Raw genomic sequence first — 21377 nt, forward strand, 5'->3', positions numbered from 1 at the left:
GACACAAAATGCTGGAGTAACTCAGCGGAACAGCAGCATCATCCGCACAGCTGGTAGAGTGTAGGGACGATCCTGACCTTAGGTGCTGTCTCTGTGGAGTTTGTATGTTCTCCCTGTGACTGAATGGTTTCCTCTGGGTTCCCCGGTTTCCTCCCACATCCTAAAGACAAGCGGGTCTGTGGGTTAATTGGCCTCTGTAAATTGCATTTAATGCATAGGGATGGGATAACATAATGCAAAGGTGGGATAACATAGAACTTGTGTGAATGGGTGAATGATGGCTGGCAAGGACATTGTGGGCTGAAGGGCCCGTTTCCTTGCTGTATTTTTCAATCAATTTAATCACAAATTAATAAATGCTTCAGGGACACTGCCAATGTTGATGACATATACATCACACAAACCCTTGATCTCTACAGTCAAGTTTATTGTCATGTGCAGTTTGAAGTATAGTGAGTGCAGGTACAATGAAATATCTTGCTTCCAGTAGCATCACAATGAAATATCTTGCTTCCAGTAGCATAGATTGGGCCACCTCATTAGCATACACTCTACACACATTACACAAAGCTTCTGAAAGAAAGAAGAGTGCAAAAAAATCAGGTAGTTAGTGCAAGAATGTGAGAAGGGCAGTGTCAGGAACTTCATCCCAGCAGCTTTTGCCCCAACTTGGACAATGTCTTGACTTGGGAATATCTCCTGCATTCCTGCTCTGTCATAACTTCATACATCTCCTGGATCTCCTCCCTAACGGCACCCTGGCAAATACCTTCTTCAAATGGTCTCCACGGTTGAGGACGGTTCACCACCATCTTCTCATGGGCAAGAGATGCCGGCTTTGTCAGTGATGCTAGATCCTGAAAAATAAATAAAAGAAAATATAGGCTGAAGGGCTAAAGAGCTTACTCCTGCTTTGTTCATTTTACATCATCTTGCTCTGCAAAGTAGTTCAGCTCCCAACAGTACCTCGAATTTCATCTCGGCAAGAGATATGGCAGGCAGGTTAATAGGAAAGACAAGCGAGTTTGTAGGGAGCCTCACCCAACTGCAAGAGTTAATGATGTTGTGAGTTAATGATCAGAAAAACTATTTATTGCTGGATACCAGGAAACAGCTCAGCGATTCTTTGAATTGTTCCTTGGTGTATTTTCATCTTATGTGAAGCGGCCTTGTTTTAATGTCTCAACTATAATAGACTGGCCAAATAATTCTTGAATGACTGGACCCCCACCGTCAGAGGGATCTTTAGGAGGTGCTGCATCAAAAAGGCAGCCAGCATCTCAGACCCACACTGCCCTGGGCACGCTCTCATTTCACTACGACCAAAGTGAAGGTGGTACAGGAGCCTGAAAACTATGACCACTAGGTTCAAGAACAGCTTCATCAGGCTCCTGAACAGTACATACTAACCACTACCTCGGCAACTATGATAATCCATGGTGCCATTGGTTTCACTCCATACTTTGTACCTATTACCTCATGACAGTTATTAATTAATTTATTATTCTTTCTTTCGTATGTCAACTACAACAATCAAAAGTGCCAATTGGTGCTTCAGAGTACCGCAGTTGACCCTTTGCTGCAAATCTTGCCAGTTCCGTAGAACCACCCAGGGTGAACGACGAGGACATAAAGCAGCTCCCACCCCTATTTATTATTGATCATTATATATTTATCTGCGTGTTAACGGCCCTGTTCAGCTGCAGCAAGAATTTCAAGGTTCCATTGCTGCCACAGATGACAATGAAACACTCATTACCTCTTGGTGCTGAATGCATTATCATGTCACTGCATTATCACTGCATGTAATCAGTCATCTAGAGCTGCCAGAGGGAAAGGCCTTCCCTTTGTGTATGTTGTCATTGCAAAGTGAGCAGAACAAGATGAATGCATCCAGAGCGAGATGCAAGGAACTGCAGATGCAGAGTTTGAAGATGGGTCCCGACCCCGAAACGTCGCCTATCCATTCCCTCCACTGATTCCTGGGATGGCGGGACTGTCATATGAGAAAATATTGGAAAGACTAGGCTTGAGTTCACTGGAGTTTAGAAGGATGAGAGGGGATCTTATAGAAACATATAAAATTATAAAAGGACTGGACAAGCTAGATGCAGGAAAAATGTCCCCAATGTTGGGCGAGTCCAGAACCAGGGGCCACAGTCTTAGAATAAAGGGGAGGCCATTTGAAACTGAGGCGGGAAGGAACTTTTTCACCCAGAGAGTTGTGAATTTGTGGAATTTTCTGCCGCAGAGGGCAGTGGAAGCCAAATCACTGGATGGATTTAAGAGAGAGTTAGATAGAGCTCTAGGAGCTAGTGGAATCAAGGGAAATGGGGAGAAGGCAGGCAGGGGTTATTGATTGTGGACGATCAGCCATGATTACAATGAATGGTGGTGCTGGCTCGATGGGCCGAATGGCCTCCTCCTGCACCTATTTTCTATGTCCATGTCCATGTCCATGTCCATGTCTATGTCTATGTCTATGTCTATGTCCATGTCCATGTCTATGCTGCCTGCTCCGCTGGCTTATGCTGACATTTTGTGTTTTGCTGCTGAGCCCGTCAAGGGTTTGGATTGAAGGTGGGGTAGATGGGTGGGTGCTTGTGGTGGAGAGGGGCTCAGTAAGTCAACGATAAACCAAGGTGTAGCATGGTCAGGGTACAGTCGGTGTCACTCAAACAACAGCGTAAATGACTGTAACTGTTCTTGGATGTATATCTTGATGGCCAGCATCTTTATTTACTTTTTAATGCTTAACGATAACTTTTATTTTTAACTCACATAGTATGCCAACCAAGTTGCAAGCTCATCCAGTGATATTTCAAGTACTACTAGCTCAATGAAATCAGCGACTGGCCTTTCTTCAAAGCAAACCCACAGCAGCAAATCTCTACCAACTTTTGACATTGGCAACTTTAGTCTATCGGTTCCTGACACTGGTGGCAGAGTTCTACCACTTCTTCAATCTGGCATCAAAACTGAACAGACACAATGGCAGCAAGTTCAGAATGGTAAAACAAATTTAATCAAATTGTAGACTTTGGAGATACAGCTTGAAAACAGATATTTTGGTCTGCCGAGTCCGTGCCGACCAGTGATCACCCACTACACTAGCACTATCCTACACACTAAGGACAATTTAGAATTTTTACCGAAGCCAATGAACGTACAAACCTGTACTTCTTTGGCGTGGGGGAAGGAACCAGAGCACCCTGAGAAAACCCACGTGGTCACAGAGGTAACGTACAAACTCCATTCAGACAGCACACAAAGTCAAAATCGAACCCGGGTCTCTGGCGCTGTAAGGCAGCAACTACTGCTGCGTCACTGTGCAGTAAACCCTCCCTAAGCATAAACTCCTAAACCATTTAAGGAAGGTATCCCTCTTTAGCTATGCCTTCCCTGAGGAAATTTGGGGGTTCCCCTTTGAAAAGCCAGGGAAGGCAGGAGAATGAGTTTGAGAGAGAAAGATAGATCAGCCACGATTGAATGGTGGAGCATACTCGATTGGTCAAATGGCCTAATTCTGCTCCTATGACTTATGAACCTCCTTTGAATTTATTGTGGGTATAATGTCGTAAGGTTGATTAGACTTAGTGGCATAAATGTTTGAAATTCTTGAAACTACCATTGAAATTTCCACAGTGACAAGTGTGTGAATTTTGGTAAAGAATGTGGAAACTAAATAAAGTAAGAAGTTCGGCAAAGACCAAGGCTATGTTAATTGAACCGGCACCTTAAACAGCAAGAGAGGTTGTACAACACAAAACTATATCATTAGGTCATAGATAGACACAAAACGCTGGAGTAACTCAACGGGGCAGGCAGCAGCTGGAGAAAAAGAATGGGTGACATTTCAGTTCGGGACCCTTCTTCACACTCGCATATCGTTATATTATTATCTTTAGATTATATTTTATATATATATATATATATATATATATATATATATATATATATATATATATATATATATATATATATATAATCATTATCATATCATATGTCATTAGGTCCAGTGCTATTCTTCCATTGGGACAGAACTGCCGTTATCCCACATGTCAAAAAACCATGAAACGCGAAAATCAAGAAATGCCAAGAGACAAAGAGCCTATAAAATCCTGCAAGCTTATGTGTTTTCAAATAAAATTCAAAGTGCCACCTCTTAACTTGCTCAAGGCTTAAGCACTCACCTTCGCTCCTCCGATGTTGAGAAAGGCTGGGCAGACACGTCATTGGGGTTACCAAGAGGGCTCCTACTTTCATCAACTTTTCGCTGACTGGGCCCACAACATCTCGAGTAGGCTCAGCAGTGCATTCTGGAGTCCCAGAACCCCCCCCTCTGCATCTGCCTAGCCGGCTTATTTGGGAGACCAGATGGGGTCTTTCCTCTTCAGCCAGAGCCACTGGCTACTCCACTCTGCCACCCCTGATGTTTCCTTGATTGCCTGGCGTAGGGCTTGTCCGCTGATCCCCAGGTCCTTCATCAGTCTTACAGTTGATGTTGCCACGAAGCCCCGACATCCAACTTCTACTGGGCAGATCTTTGCTCTCCAGCCCCGCTGTTCTGCCTCCGCTGCAAGCTCTGTATATCGCAGTTTCTTTCTTTCGAAGGCTTCCTGCACAGCATCCTCCCAAAGGACTGTGAGCTCCACAAACTGCACCATGCGCTGAGAGTTGGACCAGAGGAGAAGATCAGGCCTCAAGTTGGTGATGGCTATCTCTGATGGAACCGTAAGCCGTTCGTCCACGTCCACCACCATCTGCCAGTCCTGGACTGTTTCCAGCTGTCCAAACCTGGTCCTTGGTGAAATTTTCTGTTGCCTTTGTTCTCCTTCCCGAACAAAGGCAATTGACATAACTGGGTTGGTTGTTCTGGGCAGCAAGGCATTGTTGGTTGTTTCCCTGCTTTCCAGTCGCTGCCAGGCATTTGAGCACTTGATTATGTCTCCTTTCCTTGAGAGAGGCTCACTTTACACCCAGTGAGGATGTGCTTAAGTGTGGCTGGTGTTGAACACAGGGGGCATGATGGATCTTCACCCAGCCATTGTTTGAGATTTTTAGGGCTAGGAAGGACATAGGTTGCCCGAATGAGGAAACTTATCCTGCTCGCCTCCATCTCCCACATGTCCTTCCAGCCAGGGCCGTTTTTACAGCATTATGGGTCCCCGGGCAAAGCAGTGTACTGGGGCCCCTACCGTTACTCTCCTCCACCCCCCTTTCCCTACCAGCCCCCCCCTGTCGTGCCGGCGAAAAGCACTTACCAAAAAGCACTTAGCGATGGACTTAGGGTGCTACATTGTTGCGAAAAGCACTTACAGATCGCTGTGAGAAGCACTTAGTGACCGAAAATGTTGCGGAAAAAAGCACTTATTGAACCTACATTTTTAAAGTAGTATTTATTTATTGCAAGTCTCTTAACATACACAGATCAGCATGGGGCCCCTATGCTCATGGGCCCCCGGGCAAGTGCCCATCAGGCACATGCATTAAGACGGCCCTGCTTCCAGCTGATCTTCCGCTTTTCCACACTCTCCCATCTCATCCACTGGCCCTGTTTAGCTTGCGACACAGCCTTGGCACACCTACTCGACTCCTCCTGTCGGCGGACTTCAGCCGCGACCAACTTCTGGCGTTCCAGTGAGGATGCCTTGTTCCAGCAAGGTTGTTTTCCTCCAAGCCTCATGCCACTTCTTCCGTGTTGGACTTGGCCTATGATGTCGCCGTGATGGAGAACAGATTTTGCCTGCTGTGTCGCATTCTTACCCGCCCACTTCTTTCCTGTTGCCAGGGTTGGGACAACAGCTCGGATGACAGTGTCCCTTGATTCTGCCAGGGTCATCTCTAGTCTGACTTTAGTGCAGTTGAACTCCTCTGTGAGGCTAGAGAGAGGCAGCTGGAGTAGCCCCTGACCATACAGGCCTATGCTGCTCAGGCATTGAGGAACACCTAACCATTTTCTCACAAAAGAGCTGATTGTTCTTTCCATCTTCTCAACTCCTGTGAGGGTGATGTCATACATGGTTAGTGGCCACGTAAGGCGAGGTAGTAACCCAAACATAGGCTGAAATGGGTTGTGTGGAAAAGCAAAGTAATCTACCAAATAAAATTAAGGAGATTTTCACTTTTGATTTTTGCCCCTCAGTCATTATTCACAAGGTACCTGAAAAACCATGGGCAGATCCGATTGTGTGTCACTACACCCTACATTTCTCTGTGATGGATTTGTCTGCATTGAAGAACTTGCTCCTAAATGGTATCACAATAAATGTCATCGAGGAAAAGGTAAACTTTGTTTACGATCATCACTTGCTATTGCTCTATGCTCAGTTATAATTGCATCCTGCTTTCTTACATTACACATCCATCTTTACTTTTTTTTTTCAATTTCTTGGTGTGTGATCAAAGGCTGGAATTAATTCTGTGTGGGCCATTCCCTGCCAACTTAAGTTGGCTATGATGTTATTATGAAGGTGCATCCCAAACTTACTGGCCAAGATCTGCGAGCTGCTTCCTCTGCTCTGGGACTCCATGTGGAGTCAGAGGGGTAGCTTCTCTACTCCTGCGCCCATTTAGATCATTGATTTCAAGAGGCTGAGGAGCTGCATAGAGAAAAGAGATATATTTTAAATAGAAGATGGACACAAATTGCTGGAGTAACTCAGCAGGACAGGCAGCATCTCTGGAGAGAAGGAATGCGTGATGATTCCGGTCGAGACCCTTCTTCAGTCTGAGAGTCGGGGGAGAGGGAAACTAGAGCTATGGAGGGGTAAAGTGTGAAAACGGCAGATCAAAGCAGACGATGATCAAGGAAATGTACAATGGTTCATTGTTAGCTGAGGGGACGATGACAACGAGGCATACAAACATTAAAATTAATCAGAAGGACAGTGAAACTAGTAGGAAAACTAGTGTGGGGAAAGACACAGCAGTATGAATATTGATTTCTCTAAATTCAAGTAACCTTTGCCTTCTCTCTGGTAAGCAAATGTTACTTGAATTTAGAGAAATTAATATTCATACCGCTGGGGTGTAAGCTGCCCAAGCAAAATATGAGGTGCTGTTCCTCCAATTTGCGTTTGGCCTCATTCTGACAGTGGAGGAGGCCCAGGACGGAAAGGTCATGAGGGGAAGGGTAGTTAAAATGTCTGGCAGACAGGAGATCATGTAGGCCCAGGTGAAACGAGTGAAGGTGCTCAGCAAAACGATCACCCAGTCGACGCTTGGTCTCACCGATGTTTAAGAGTCCGCACCAGAACAGTGGATACAGTAGATGAGGTTGGAGGACATGCAAGTGAACTTCTGCTTAACCTGAAGGACTGTCTGGGTCCTTGGACAGAGTCGAGGGGTGAGGTTTAGGGACTGGTGTTGCATCTGCTTCGGTGGCAGAGGGAGGGAGGTACCTGGGGAGGAGGTGGTTTGGGTGAGAAGAGATGAGTTAACCAAGGAGTTGTGGAGGGGTATGGTTGCTGAAGAAAGCAGAAATGAGTGGAGATGGGAAGATATGGCTAGTGGTGGGATCCGTTGGGGGAGCCGAAAATTATGTGCTGTATGTGACCGCTGGTTTACATATATATATGTGTACACATATTTGTGTGGTTATGTGTATGTGTGTATATATGTATGTGTGTATATATGTGTGTATGTATGGGTACGTGTACCTGTATATGTATATGTGTGTCTATGGGTGTGTATATATGTGTATGTGCACGTGTGTGTGTATGTGTGTGTATGTGCGTATGTGTGTGTGTATACCAGCGGCACAAACATATGTGTGTGCGTGTGATGGGTCAAATATTTATTTTTCATTTGTTTAATATTGTTTATATTTTTTTAACTAAATTTACTTAAAATTATTCTTTTTATTTTTAACTGTTTCTAAAAGATTCTGAGCATCAAAGACATTCTGAAACATTGAAAGTTTGCGCTTGCTTTCAGAGCTAGGGATGGAGTTTTAGTTTTAGAGATACAGCATAGAAAAAAGTCCTTCAGCCCACTGAGTCCGCGCTGACCACACTAGGGTCAATTTACAGAAGCCAAATAACCTACAAACCTGCACGACTTTGGAGCTCGTGGCAAATAGAATTTAAAATTTAATGGGCTGAGCAACATTTTCCAGATCAGACATTAGCTAAAGTTATACTCCGACACATGGTTAAAATCTGAAATGTTTAAATAAACAGAAACTGCAGGGAAACTCAGTAATTCCAGATTTCCAGTATTTTTTACATTTTATTTAATGCTTTTAAAACTTTATTTTGAGAGATACAGTGGAGAAACAGGCTCTGACGCATTGTCCACACCGACCAACGATCCCCACACACTAACAGTATCCTACACACACTAGGAATTTTACAAATTTACCAAGCCAATTGTGCTACAAACCTGTAAGTATTTGGAGTGTGGAGCACCCGGAGAAAACCCATGCGGTCATAGGGAGAAGGTACAAACTCCGTACAGAAGGCACCCTTAGTCAGGATCGAACCTGGGTGTCTGGTGCTTTAAGGCAGCAACTCTACCATTGCGCCACCATACCACTCTCAAAAGTACAGTTTTATCTCACTGTACATTTTGGTGTTGGTCTGTTCCGACTCTTTCAATCATACAACTATCGTTTTACGCTGAGACACTTTCTTGTTTTTGTAGATCCTTTCGTGGCCAGTCGAGTCGCCGGATTTTCCAGAAGTTTCTTCAAAAGAGAAAGGGAAAGGGAAAGGTCGAGATTCTGCAAAGGTGGTAACCACTGACAAACTCTGATAGCTCTCATTCCTTCATCCAACTGAGGTCAACCAAGGAATCAAAATGAACAAAGTAACACAATCTAAATACCATAAAAAAGATTTGCATCCTTAAACCACTGCTCGCTTTTTTAGGTGAAGGAAACCAAAGGAATCTATCATTGAAAATAGTCCTAAAGTGCAATCCCTGTTCTGTTGAAAGTAGATCTGTCAGATTACATGGAGCATAGTTGCACAAATGGCAATGTGTTATTGACTAGTTTGTCTGATTTTGTGATGTTGAGCGAGGGGTAAATAACCAGGACTCCAGCTGTTCCTCTCTCCCAGCTTCCTTCAACATGCGCTCTGGAATCTTTACATCTGCTTCCGACAGCAGATGAGACCTCAGTTTAACATCTCAACCAAAATATTAAGAATTAAGTCATTTCTTTATTACCCATTTTGATAATACTTGTCTGAAGAAGGGTCTCGGCCCAAAATGTCATCTGTGCATGTTCTCCAGAGATGCTGCCATACCCACTGTTACTCAAGCTCTTTGTATCTTTTAGATAAAAAAAATTCCCCCATTTAGAAGTCCCCAGATGGTTGAGGAACTCTAATACCACTAAATATGGGGACCAATGATTCAGATTGGATGAAGACCCTTGCAGTCCACAGTAGACTGACTGGATTTAATCTTCTAAGTAACCGTTCTAAAGTCGCCAATTGTTATATTAGTACAAAAATGTCTGTTGTTTTTTGGTGTATTCAGATGTTGATCTGAATAATATGTGTATCTGTTGAGGACGAATTAGGGAGGCAAAAACAGCGGCAAGGAGTCGAAGACAGAAGGCAGTGCCAAGGACAAGAAGGGTAAAGACAGCAAGGATCAAAAGAAAATACCGACTGTATTTCAAAGTGATGCACCCATTGAGCGAGTCTTGGGAACGTACTGTGTAGATCTGAACTCCATGTTCACAAAGAGTCCTGTGTTCAAGATGGTTTGTGATTTAGGAATTCCTGAAAAAGAATCAAAACCAAAACCACCAACTCCAGAAATTAAGGTAACATACAAATAATTACAATTCAAGTTGGAGTTAAATGGCCTACTTTATCTTATAACCCTGTTTAAAACCATGAAAAGGTAGAGGTTAGATTTTCATGAATGTATATGCTAAATATGTAACCTTTAGATAACGGATGCCTTCCTCAATAAACAAATGTCCTGTAAATTGTAGCGGTTCAGAACAAACACGTTCATTGTCTTGTCTACTTTACTGAAGATGTTGGAAATACAGCACATGGTAGCATAATGATGGATGCAAAAAAATGAAGATTAATTCCAAAGTTTGAAGCATAGCGAGCTTAATATTTCCATTTTATTAATTAGCACAACACATTATGCTGGACCCTGTGGAACAGATGGCTAGATTTCATATCTGGAGCAAAGGATCAGCAAGGCACCTCGAGGTCCATTGTAATCCTTGTCGTTCATCTGGTGTCATTACATGTACATTGTCCATTCCCAGTGGGATTCTTGTCAGCAAGAAGCAACAATATTTTAGGAACTCGTTGCTGATTTTTCATACCTTACCCACCTGAAAATTTCATTACCTACAGTTATTAGTTTATTGTACTTTTGATTATTATACATTATCTGTGTTATCACCTTTAAGGGCCTGCAAGCTGCCACAAGAAAGAATGTTGTTGTTCCGTTGACGGTACATATGACTCTCTTAAAGCCCTTGAAGCAGAGAGGTGAATAGAAAGGAATATTGGAGAGAGGAGTGATGGAGAGGAAAATGGAAAGGAGAAAAATAACGTGTGAGAGAATGTGAGTGAATATGTGTGTGTGAGGGAGGGAGAGAGAGAGCATGAGGGAGAGAGGGAGAGAGGGAGAGCGTGTGTGTGTGAGAGAGGGGGAGAGAGAGAGCATGACGGAGAGAGGGAGAGCGTGTGTGTGTGAAAGAGGGAGAGGGAGAGCGTGTGTGAGGGAGCGGGGGAGCGTGTGTGTGTGTGAGAGAGGGGGAGCGTGTATGAGGGAGAGAGGGAGAACGTGTGTGTGTGTGAGAGGGAGAGCGTGTGTGGAGGAGCGGGGGAGCGTGTGTGTGTGAGAGAGGGAGAGCGTGTGTGTGTGTGAGAGAGGGGGAGCGTGTATGTGTGTGAGAGAGGGGGAGCGTGTATGAGGGAGAGAGGGAGAGCGTGTGTGAGGGAGAGAGGGAGAGCCTGTGTGTGAGAGAGGAAGAGCGTGTGTGTGTGAGAGAGGGAGAGAGAGGGTGAGAGGGAGATTGCATTCTTCAATAAATTGCCAAGCCATATCCGTAAGCTATTATTAAAGATGCATGAGGAGATCGTAGTTCATTTGGTTCCCCATTAGTTTCAACAATGTATTATTGAAGTTGATCCTGGCAACAAATGAAACCAATAAAATAATTGTTAATACTTTGGTTTTACAAAAGTGTATTATTCCATTTTAGGAGTCCAAAAAAGGAAAGAACGCAAAGAAAAAAGATGAAAAAAGTTCAAAAGCAGAAAAAGGCAGCGCAACAAAGCCAAAAAGTAAACCAGACAAACAGGACAGCAGTAAGTGCAATGGTAGCATTTTGGTTTGCCCAAATCTCAACAATACCACTTAACATGATGTTTTAAATCCAGGCTTTTTTTTTCAGTCAAAACTGATGAAGTTATTTCTATGGAATATGGCTGCTCTTCAATAAAGTGGCAGTAACTACATTGTATTAATACATAAGTGAAAATACTTCTGGCAGAATGAAGGTTAATCACAGCCAGCACTTTTCTGTGGTTAGAGTCATACAGTGTGGAAACAGGCCTTTCGGCCCAAGTTGTTCACACCGACCAACATGTCCCATCTACACTAGTCCCACCTGCCTGCGTTGGGCCCATATCTCTCTAAACCTGTCCTATCCATGTACCTGTCTAAATGTTTCTTAAACACTGCGATAGTACATCAGGATGTGATGTAGCATCCTACATTTACTTCAAAAAAACATGTAGAAAATTAATAAACCAATTCACAGGACAGGGAAGGCGAGTCCACCGAATGGAATGTATGTCTGTAAAACTAGAGTGGTATCGCATATCGGCAACATACACCTCAAGAGGAAGAAGAAAAAAACTTTTAATGATGGTCAACAGCCCCCAAGAAAAAGATATATTAAAAAACCTAAAACACGCCTGTCTTCAGTACAGGAAGCTTCAAGGGCCTGTTCCTGTGCTCGACTGTTCTATGTTAAGGTCTGACGTATGCAAACCACAGATGATCCTGGTCTTTTACCTACCTTGAAATTGTCCTATTGACTGTCAAAAAAAACAAAGGATGTTTATTGCAAAGAGATTGATAAACACAGATCTCACTGGAATAACCAGAGACATGGCTTGCAATATGGTGCTCTAACTATGCACTGCAAAAATAGAATAGACACATAGAACATGAAACAGTCCAGCCAAGGAACAGGCCCTTCAGCCCACAATTTCCATGCCAAACATGATGCCAAGATAAACTAATCTCCTCTGTCTACATGATCCGTACCTTCCATTCCATGTGCCTGGGCAAATTTGAAAAGTTAATCTGTTTCAAGAAGAGGGGCAAATTATTAATTTTCAGGGAGCAAGGTGGTGCAGTGGTAGAGTTGCTGTCTTACAGGGCTTACAGCACCAGAGACCCAAATTCGATCCCGACTGTGGGTGCTGTCTGTTCGTTCTCCCCGAGACCGCATGGGTTTTCTCTGAGATCTTCAGTTTCCTCCGTCACTCCAAAGACGTACAGGTTTGTACACCAATTGGCATGATATGAATTTAAAATTGTTCCTGGTGTGTGTGGTACAGTGTTAATGTGCGGGGATTACTGGTCGGTGCAGACACGGTGGGCAAAAGGGCCTGTTTCCGCGCTGTATCTCTAAACTAAAAACTAAACAGGAAGGACGAATCATTAATCGTTACAAGTTAAAATGTAATGTGTTGAAATTTTCCAGCGAACTCGCTAATCCCCAGTGCTCCAGTCACAATGTCTCTTTTTCACCAGGTGCCCACAACAGTGAGGCAGTTTCCATAAACAAGTGGAGATTACATGCCACAGGAAAGTATTTCCTCACCTGCGTTTGAGTGAGGTCTTAACCATTCAATCTTTCGTTGCATCTCAGTGGGATTTACATAATTTGTTAAAATAATTTAGAGATGCAGCAGCCCACCAAGTCCTCGCCGACCATCGATCACCCATTCACCCTAGTTCTGTGTTATCCCACTTTCTCAGCTACTCCTTACACACAATGGGGCAATTTACAGAGGCCAATTGACCTACAAACCCGCACGTCTTGGGATGTGGGAGGAAACCAGAGCAACTGGAGAAAACACACGCAGTCACAGAGGGAACGTGCAACAGCACCTGAGGTCAGGATCATACCCGTGTCACTGGTGCTGTGAGGCAGCAACTCTGCCAGCTGAAAACTGCCACCCTGTGCACCACCGCAATGTCCTGATGCCCTGTTTGTGTCTCCATTTTGTTTTCTACAGAAAAAGGAAAAAAACCAGATTCTGCGGTTTCGGAAGAAGTCCCGCCAAAACATCTCCTTGTCGAGTTTAAGTTACAGTTCCAACGGTGGTTCTCCACGGCAGAAGCATGGAAAGAAATAAACATAAAAGATTCCGCAGTTATTTTCCTCAAATTGTAACTCTGTAAGTCAACAATAAAAATAATGATCATTAGTTTCAATCCATCTATTGTATTTTATAATTCTTTAGAGACTCTCGTTTATTTTGTAAGATTTGGTTGCCTTATCATTGAAGTGTGAAGCCTCTTTGAAATCAAATAGTATTTATGCTTTAAATTATGCAAATGCTCTTCCAACCCTGACCTTATACTTGCGTTGGTATTAATATCGTCACGTGTACTGAGATATAATGAACAACTTTGCTGTCCCGGTAAATCATCCTGTACACAAGTACAATCAAGCCATACATGAGCACGACACGCAATACAATAGAGAAAGGAAACAGAGTGAAGAATTTAGTGTAGACACAAATGCTGGAATAACTCAACGGGTCAGGCAGCATCTCTGGAGAGAAGGAATGGGTGACGTTTCTAGTCGAGACCCTTCTTCAGACTGATGTCAGTGGAGGGGGCGGGACAAAGATAGGATGTAGTTGGACACTACATCCAACTAGGATGACAAGTGGGAGAACTGGGAAGGGGGAGGGGATAGAGAGGGGAAGCATGGACTACCTGTCAATGTTGTCGGAGACAGGAAGACTAGTGGGAGAAGTCGGAGACAGGAAATGTTTCAGCTAGAGAGGAAGTGCAGATTAAAAAAGCAAGTGCAAGGGAGGCAATGAGGTGGATTGGGAGATCGAGAATAAATCCTTAGCATATGAGATGTCTGCTCAAAAAGTCTGAAAACAGGGGGAAGATGGTGCTCAGGAATCTAGTAGTAAATGCTTTCAAGTTTTTGTATCTTCTGTCTGACAGGAAAAGGGGAGAGAGAATGGCTGGAGAGTAAATGGTCCTTGATTATGTTGTCTGCCTTCCTGAGGTAGATAGAGTCCATGGGGTGGGAGACTGCTTTATGAGATGGACTGGGCTGCGTCCACAAATCTCTGTAATTTCCAGCAGTCTTGGGCAGAGCAGTTGCCAAATTGAGCTGTGATTCATCCTGATAGAATGCTTTCTACAGTTTATCTGTAGAAATTGCTAAATGTCGTTGGAGATATGTTAACTTTCCATAGACTTCTGAGGACGTAGAGGTGTCGCTGTGCTTTCTTGGCTATAGTGTCCATGGGCCTAGACCAGGTCAAGGTGTTGGTGATATTTACACCAAGAAAGCTACCCTTGCATATTTCCACTGTGCCACAGCAAAAAAAAATTGATCTACTTTGAATCAACGGTGTGTTGAGTAGGTCAATTGAGGACCAGAGGGCATAAGGCTTAAGGTGAAGGGGAAAAGATTTAATAGGAATCTGAGGGGTAACTTTTTCACACAAAGGGTAGTGGGTGTATGGAACAAGTTGCCAGAGGAGGTAGTTGAGGCAGGGACTATCCCAACATTTAAGAAACAATTAGATACTGTAGGTACATGGATAGGACAGGTTTGGAGGGATATGGACCAAATGCAGGCAGGTGGGACTAGTGTAGGGTCTCGACCCGAAACATCACCCATTCCTTCTCTCCAGAGATGCTGCCCGTCCCGCTGAGTTACTCCAGCTTTTAGGACATATTGGCCAGTGTGGGCAAGTTGAGCCGAAGTTTCCGCACTGTATCACTCAATGACTATGACTCTACTTCGCAGTTTCCAGGTAAATAACTCTTTTTGCTGTCCTGCTCGTTGGTTCCATTGGCATTTCGAGTTGCTATAAAAATCCAACACAACTCAGCCATGCATGGTTACACGGTCAGAGCCATCATTTGCACACCAATGTATTAAGGAACAGTTATCCTGCACCTTTCATTTTACAAAAATTCAAGCAGCGACCATAGAACAGTACAGTACAGAAATTGGCCCCTCAGCTCACAATGTCCGAGCTGAACATAAAGGTTCTTTAGTAACTGGTCAGTTTCTTTGTTGAACTAAATTAAGGCGCATGTTGCAATCAAAAGCGCTTGAACAATTTGTTGGGCAGAAAGCCAAGATAAAATAATCTCATCTGCCTGCACGTCATCCATATCTCTCCATTCTGCTCATATCCATGTGCCTATCTAAAAGCCTCTTAAACACCATTACCACTTCTGCCTCCACCATCATCCCTCTGTGCCGCACATTCCAGGCACCCACCACCCTCTGTGTAACAAAAAACTTGCCCCGCATATTCCTTTTAAACTTTGCCCCTCTCACCTTAAAACTGTGCCCTGTGGTCTTTGATATTTCCAACTTGGGAGAAAGATTCTGACTGTCTATGCCTCTCATAAATTAATATAGTTCTATCAGGTCTCCCCTCAACCTCCAGCACTCCAGATAAAACAATCCAAATCTGTCCAAAACTTCTTATACCTTCTAATCCAGTCATCATTCTGGTAAACATCTTCTGCACCCTCTCCACAGCCTCCGCATCCTTCCTGCAATGGGGCAACCAGAACTGCCCGCAATACTTCAAATGTCTTATCAAAGTCCTACAGCATTTTACAAATATTTGCATTTATTACTTGACGACTTGCCGCAGATTGGGTGATCTGGAGATGGAAATAGATTATACAAAATCAAACCAGTCGAATATGACGTTGAAGCATTTGGTGGTTAATTACTTGGTTGGTAATTCAGAGCCCCGGGCTAATGAACCAGAGCTCATGAGTTCAAATGAGCTCAGAACATTTAAAAACATTGAATTCAATTTTAAATCTGTAATTGAGAGCTTGTCATAATGGCTGACTGATGCACAAGTGCCCTACCGTCTCAGAAATATATATTTTTAAATCAGAGATTCTGATCCACAAATGAGTTGAGTTATAGAATGACAGCACAGAAACAGGCCACTTGGTCCTCAAGACTGCACTAATTGACAAGCAAGCATCTACACTAATCCTATGCCAATTCAATTTTCTTGTCTCGCACATTCCCTTCAGCAACCTCCAGATTTTTCAACCCACCTAGATGCTAGAGCAATTTATAGAGACCAATTAACCTATCAATTCCTCGTCATTACTGAGTGGGATAAAACCGGAGCACCTAGAGACAGTCACAGGAAGAACCTGCCAACTCCACCTTGAAACAGAGAAGCCATTAGACATTGCCATTAGCTGGCTCTACCACCGTGCCACTAACAAGAGTCACACACCAACAAGATGGGACGAATATAGACACAAATTGCTGGAGTAACTCAGCGCAGCATATCTGGAGAAAAAGGATAGGTGACGTTTCGGGTCGGAACCCTTCTTCAGACGAATGGTTGTCACGATTTCCTGCAACCACCTGCTCCGAGCAACTCACGCCTTGTAACATCTGCTGGTCTTGAGTGTAAATGATAAATGGCCCCCTCCTCTTCATCCTCTACCTGTTCCCCCTTGGTCAATTAATCCGCCTTCATGGTCTCAACTTCCACTGCTTCGCCGATGATATCCAGCTCCTCATCTCCACCAAGTCAATCTCCCCCACCACACACTCTACACTGACAAACTGCATCACTGAAATAAAATCTTGGCTTCAATCAAACTTCCTCAAACTAAATTGCAACAAATCTGAAATCATCATCATTGGTCCAAAAACGCTCACCAAATCCACCCAAAACTTCATCCTCAACATTTATGGTCTCCCAGTATCCACCTCACCTCACATCCGGAATCTTGGAATCATCCTTGATCAAACCCTCTCCTTCGACAAACACATCAAACACATCACAAAGACCGCCTTCTTCCACCTCAAAAACATTGCCTGTCTCCGTCCATCCCTCTCCTCCACAGCTGCAGAAACCCTCATCCACGCCTTCATCACCTCCCGTCTGGACTACTGCAACAGCCTCCTCTATGGCGCACCCTCAAAAATCATCAATAAACTTCAATACATTCAAAACTCCGCTGCCCGTCTACTCACACACACCTCGATCCGTGACCATATCACCCCCGTCCTTTATAAACTCCACTGGCTCCCCATCCCCCAGAGAATCCAGTACAAAATCCTCCTCATAACCTACAAAGCCCTCCATAACCTGGCCCCATCCTACCTGACCGACCTCCTCCACAGGCACACTCCCACCTGCACCCTCTGCTCTGCCGCTGCCAATCTCCTATCCCCCCACATCCGGACCAAACTCAGATCCTGGGGGGACAGGGCTTTCTCCATCGCTGCTCCCACCCTATGGAACTCACTACCCCAAACAGTTAGAGACTCCTCCACACTCACCACATTCAAAACATCGCTGAAGTCTCACCTGTTCAGTACTGCCTTCAACCACTGAAGGTCACCTCACCTTCTGTCTCCTTTCTCTGTTCATTTATTTATTTACTTATTTATCTATTTATTCATTTCCCTATGTTCTCAAAATCTCTGTAAAGCGTCTTTGAGTATATGAAAAGCGCTATATAAATAAAATGCATTATTATTATTATTATTATAATGATCCAACACCACTCTATTGGGCAAGGCCAGAGAGCCAGAGCCATCATTTACACCGACTTGTCATGTCCAAATGGGCTGCATCCGTGCATCCAACTCATTTGTGGATATATAAAATCTACAATTGTAGTTTAAGAATAAATTGTTGTTATGACGATTGCTTTCGGAAGTGAAGAGAAATTCAAGTTAAGTTGAAGAGGAAGGTTGGAGCAGAGAGATGAGTCAACACCCAAAACACTAAATATACCTGTAGATGTGTCCTAGAGAGAAAATATATATATTTCAACTCAGAAGAAATAAATAGTTGATGAAGGAAGTGGCAGTTGCTCAAGAGTTAAATCTGTAACTATAATGCTGTGCATAATGTAGACACAAGGAACTGCAGATGCCGGTTTACAAAAAAAGGCACAAAGTGCTGGAGCAACTCTGTATAATGTTCGGAGCTGGCCAATGCACCCTTGAGTTACACCCTTGAGTTCCAGTCTTTGCCTAAGGTACAGGGCTGGCATGATGGTGTGGGTGATAGAGTTGCTGCCTCACAGACCTAAAGACCTGGGTTCGATCCTGACATTGGGTGCTGGCTGTGTGGAGTTTCCACATTTTCCCTGTCGCTGCATGGGTTCCTTCGGGTGCTCCGGTTTGCTCCCACATCCCAAAGATGTGTGGGTTTGTGGGTTAATTGGCCCTCTATAAATGGCCCCTAGTGTGGAGAGAGTAAATGCGAATGTGGGATAACATTGCGAGGCTGAAGGGCCTGTTTCCATGCTGTGTCGTTCAATCAATGTAAAAAGGTTGCCTTACTACTGATTTTCTTTCCAGCATTTCATTTTAAAATCCCCTCAGCCCCTCTCCACCTTTCCCAAGAGTTTCAGAAACAAGAACTCGTATTGCACATGAAAAAAGCGACTATGCAGCTATACAGTTTCTTACCAATGGATCAACATCTTCTGCTTCCTCCCTGCACAAACAGGCATAGATTATTAGCTGACCGTATAATATTGTTGAGCATTTCCTTCTCCGAGTTGTAGATTGGCTTTGCTCCAGCAGCCCAGCCTGAACTTTAACTGTCGACACAAGAGACCCATGAATCCCTGTTGCTGTCACCAGAGCTTCTTGTGGCTGGTCACCAACTCCACATAGAGTCAAAACAACTGTCTGAACACCGCAAGTGTCTAAAATGTTCCTGCATGACCTGCTGCAGTTTCATCCAGAGTGCTGGAATTTCAATGCCACGTCAAGAATCAGTTGTCAAGCCTAGTTCTTTGCTCTTGCAATATCATGAGGAAATGAATGCTACAATTTAAAACATCACACCTATCTGAGATCATCAGTAGAATTTTGTGCTTACCCACAAAAAATATTATTTGTGTTTGCATTATGTTTAATATTAAGAGAAAATATCACTTTCTGTTTATGAAACCATTCTTCACTGATGTGGAAATTGGTACAAGTGTTGACAACTCCCTATACCCTGGGGATGTCAGTGTTGTTTAGAACAATGGTGATACTTCACATACGAGACCTTGCCATCACCAATTGCGCTATCAACAAGCCCTACTGAAGCTTTCATTGTGTGGAAATGCAAATCAAACAGTGCAACATAAATACTTAAATTAAAATGATGAACTGTTCCCGGCCCAAAACATTACCTGGAGACACGAGGAACTGCAGATGCTGGAATCCTGAGCAAATGCAAAGTGGCGGAGGAACTCAGCAGGTCAGGCAGCATCTGTGGAGGGAATGGGCAGGCAATGTTTTGGATAGGGACCCTTCTTCTTACTGAAATATCGCCAGTCCATTCCCTCCATTGATGCTGTCTGACCTATTGAGTACCTCCAACGCTTTGCATTTTCCTGAAGATTCCAGCATCTGCAGTTTCTTGGGTCTCCACCTATAATTATCCACCTATAATTATCAGGTTTAAAGCCTGGATAGAAAATTGATTGGAGACTTCAAGACAGAAAGTTGCAGTAATAAGGACTAGATTCCTCCTTGACAGGGATTGGATAGCGAACTTCGATTGGTTATGTCATACACTCAGACTGATCAGTCTGAAGAAGAGTCCCAACCTGAAATGATGCCTGTCCATTCCCTCCACAGGTGCTGCCTGATCTGCCGAATTCCTCCAGCACTTTGTATTTTACGGTTAGACTTTAGAGAAACAGCGTGGAAGCAAGCCCTTCGAGCCATTGAGTCCGCATCGACCAGCGATCACCCCATACATTAGCACCGTCCTCCACACCAGGGACAATTTACAATTTTTACCGAAGCCAATTAACTTACAAACCTGTACGTCTTTGGAGAGTGGGAGGAAGCTGGAGCACCCGGAGAAACCCCTCGTGGTCACAGGGAGAATGTACAAACTCCGGACAGACAGCACCTGAGGTCGGGATCGAACTCGGGTGTCTGGCGTTGTAAGGCATTGTGTCACCCTATGTTTTGCTGAAACATTTTCTGGTTCGCTTTCCAAAGTTGCCTGAATATGCTGCATGTATACAGCATGTTCTGTCTTTATCATCTTCATGCAAACATGCTTGGGGATCACAAACTTAGACTCAACAAGCGTGGTGAGGTGAGGGAGATGATGACAACTGTGGGTGATGGTATAAAACAAATAAAACTGAATCAGCTGCCCATGTATAATCCTCCCAATTTTCCTTTCTTTGCAAATGGAAAATTTGCCTTTTTCTTCCAAGACTACAAAAATTTTCCGGCAGAAATCTAGTTTACCTATAACTCATAGCTAAAGTTCTCCTTAAAGATGGAATAGGCGCCTCAAAATTTTTTACTGCCTATTAAAACATGTTTATTTAATGTATTCCAATCTGCTCATATTTTATTTATATCAGAATATTCCAGTCATGGTCTGCCGCAAGATAAAGATCTCATTCATATTTATTTTACTGAGATTGAATAGGGAAGTATGTACTTAGTTCTGACTCATGATTCTTTTCGGCTCTATTTGTTTAATTTTTAGCTTTTGATGTTCAAAATTTCCCTTGCCTGCTTAGTCTTTCACAACATTAATAACCTTCCTGTTTCTCTATCATTATTTAAATACATTTTGCAATCTGCTGGCCTCTTAATTTCTTTGTTCAGTCCATGTGTGGTTTAACTTGGATTCTGTATATTTCTGACTGCTTCTGTGCTTTTCAATTCTATTCTTCTGTAAGCAAAACCTTTATTTATAATCAAGGTCGTGTTCATCTGTGCTGCCGAAACCTTTGCTGCTTTAGCTTTCCAAGTAAAAGCTGCTGCATTATATTTTCTGATAATTAAACATCAGGAAAAGGAACGTGTGCAGAAATGTTACAGGCAGGAAATTTATGAGTTATAGATAATGCAATTTTTTTGCAGATTATCAACCAAATATTTCCACTTTGCTAATGTTTGATCCTGAACATTAATTCACCAATGCACTTTCAGCCTTTGCATCCTTATCTCCGATCTCCATAGTTACACACTCTCAAAATCCCTGAGGAATGGGGACATAGTACATGTCTCTACATTGCACTGACGTTACAGTTTCTTTGACAAGCAGCATGCAAGTAAACAGCACTGAAAACTACCACAGCTCTTATCTCCAGGGTTTTGATTTATAATTGCC

The 21377-nt window shown here is 43.4% G+C and overlaps 1 protein-coding gene across 1 annotated transcript in view; it reads left to right on the forward strand.

Moving 5' to 3' along the window:
• LOC144605848 (leucine-rich repeat-containing protein 43-like) overlaps positions 1-13414 on the forward strand; it is a 28115-nt gene extending 14701 nt beyond the window's left edge. The window contains exons 7-12 of the mRNA XM_078421454.1: positions 2786-3011; positions 6146-6285; positions 8647-8733; positions 9533-9781; positions 11195-11300; positions 13248-13414. Of these exons, the coding sequence (XP_078277580.1) occupies positions 2786-3011; positions 6146-6285; positions 8647-8733; positions 9533-9781; positions 11195-11300; positions 13248-13405 (966 nt within the window). The 3' untranslated portion in view covers positions 13406-13414. The remainder of the gene's footprint in view (positions 1-2785; positions 3012-6145; positions 6286-8646; positions 8734-9532; positions 9782-11194; positions 11301-13247) is intronic.
• The last annotated feature ends 7963 nt before the right edge of the window (positions 13415-21377 follow it).

Source organism: Rhinoraja longicauda, chromosome 25, assembly GCF_053455715.1.
Source record: "Rhinoraja longicauda isolate Sanriku21f chromosome 25, sRhiLon1.1, whole genome shotgun sequence".
NCBI classification, from domain to species: Eukaryota; Metazoa; Chordata; class Chondrichthyes; order Rajiformes; family Arhynchobatidae; genus Rhinoraja; species Rhinoraja longicauda.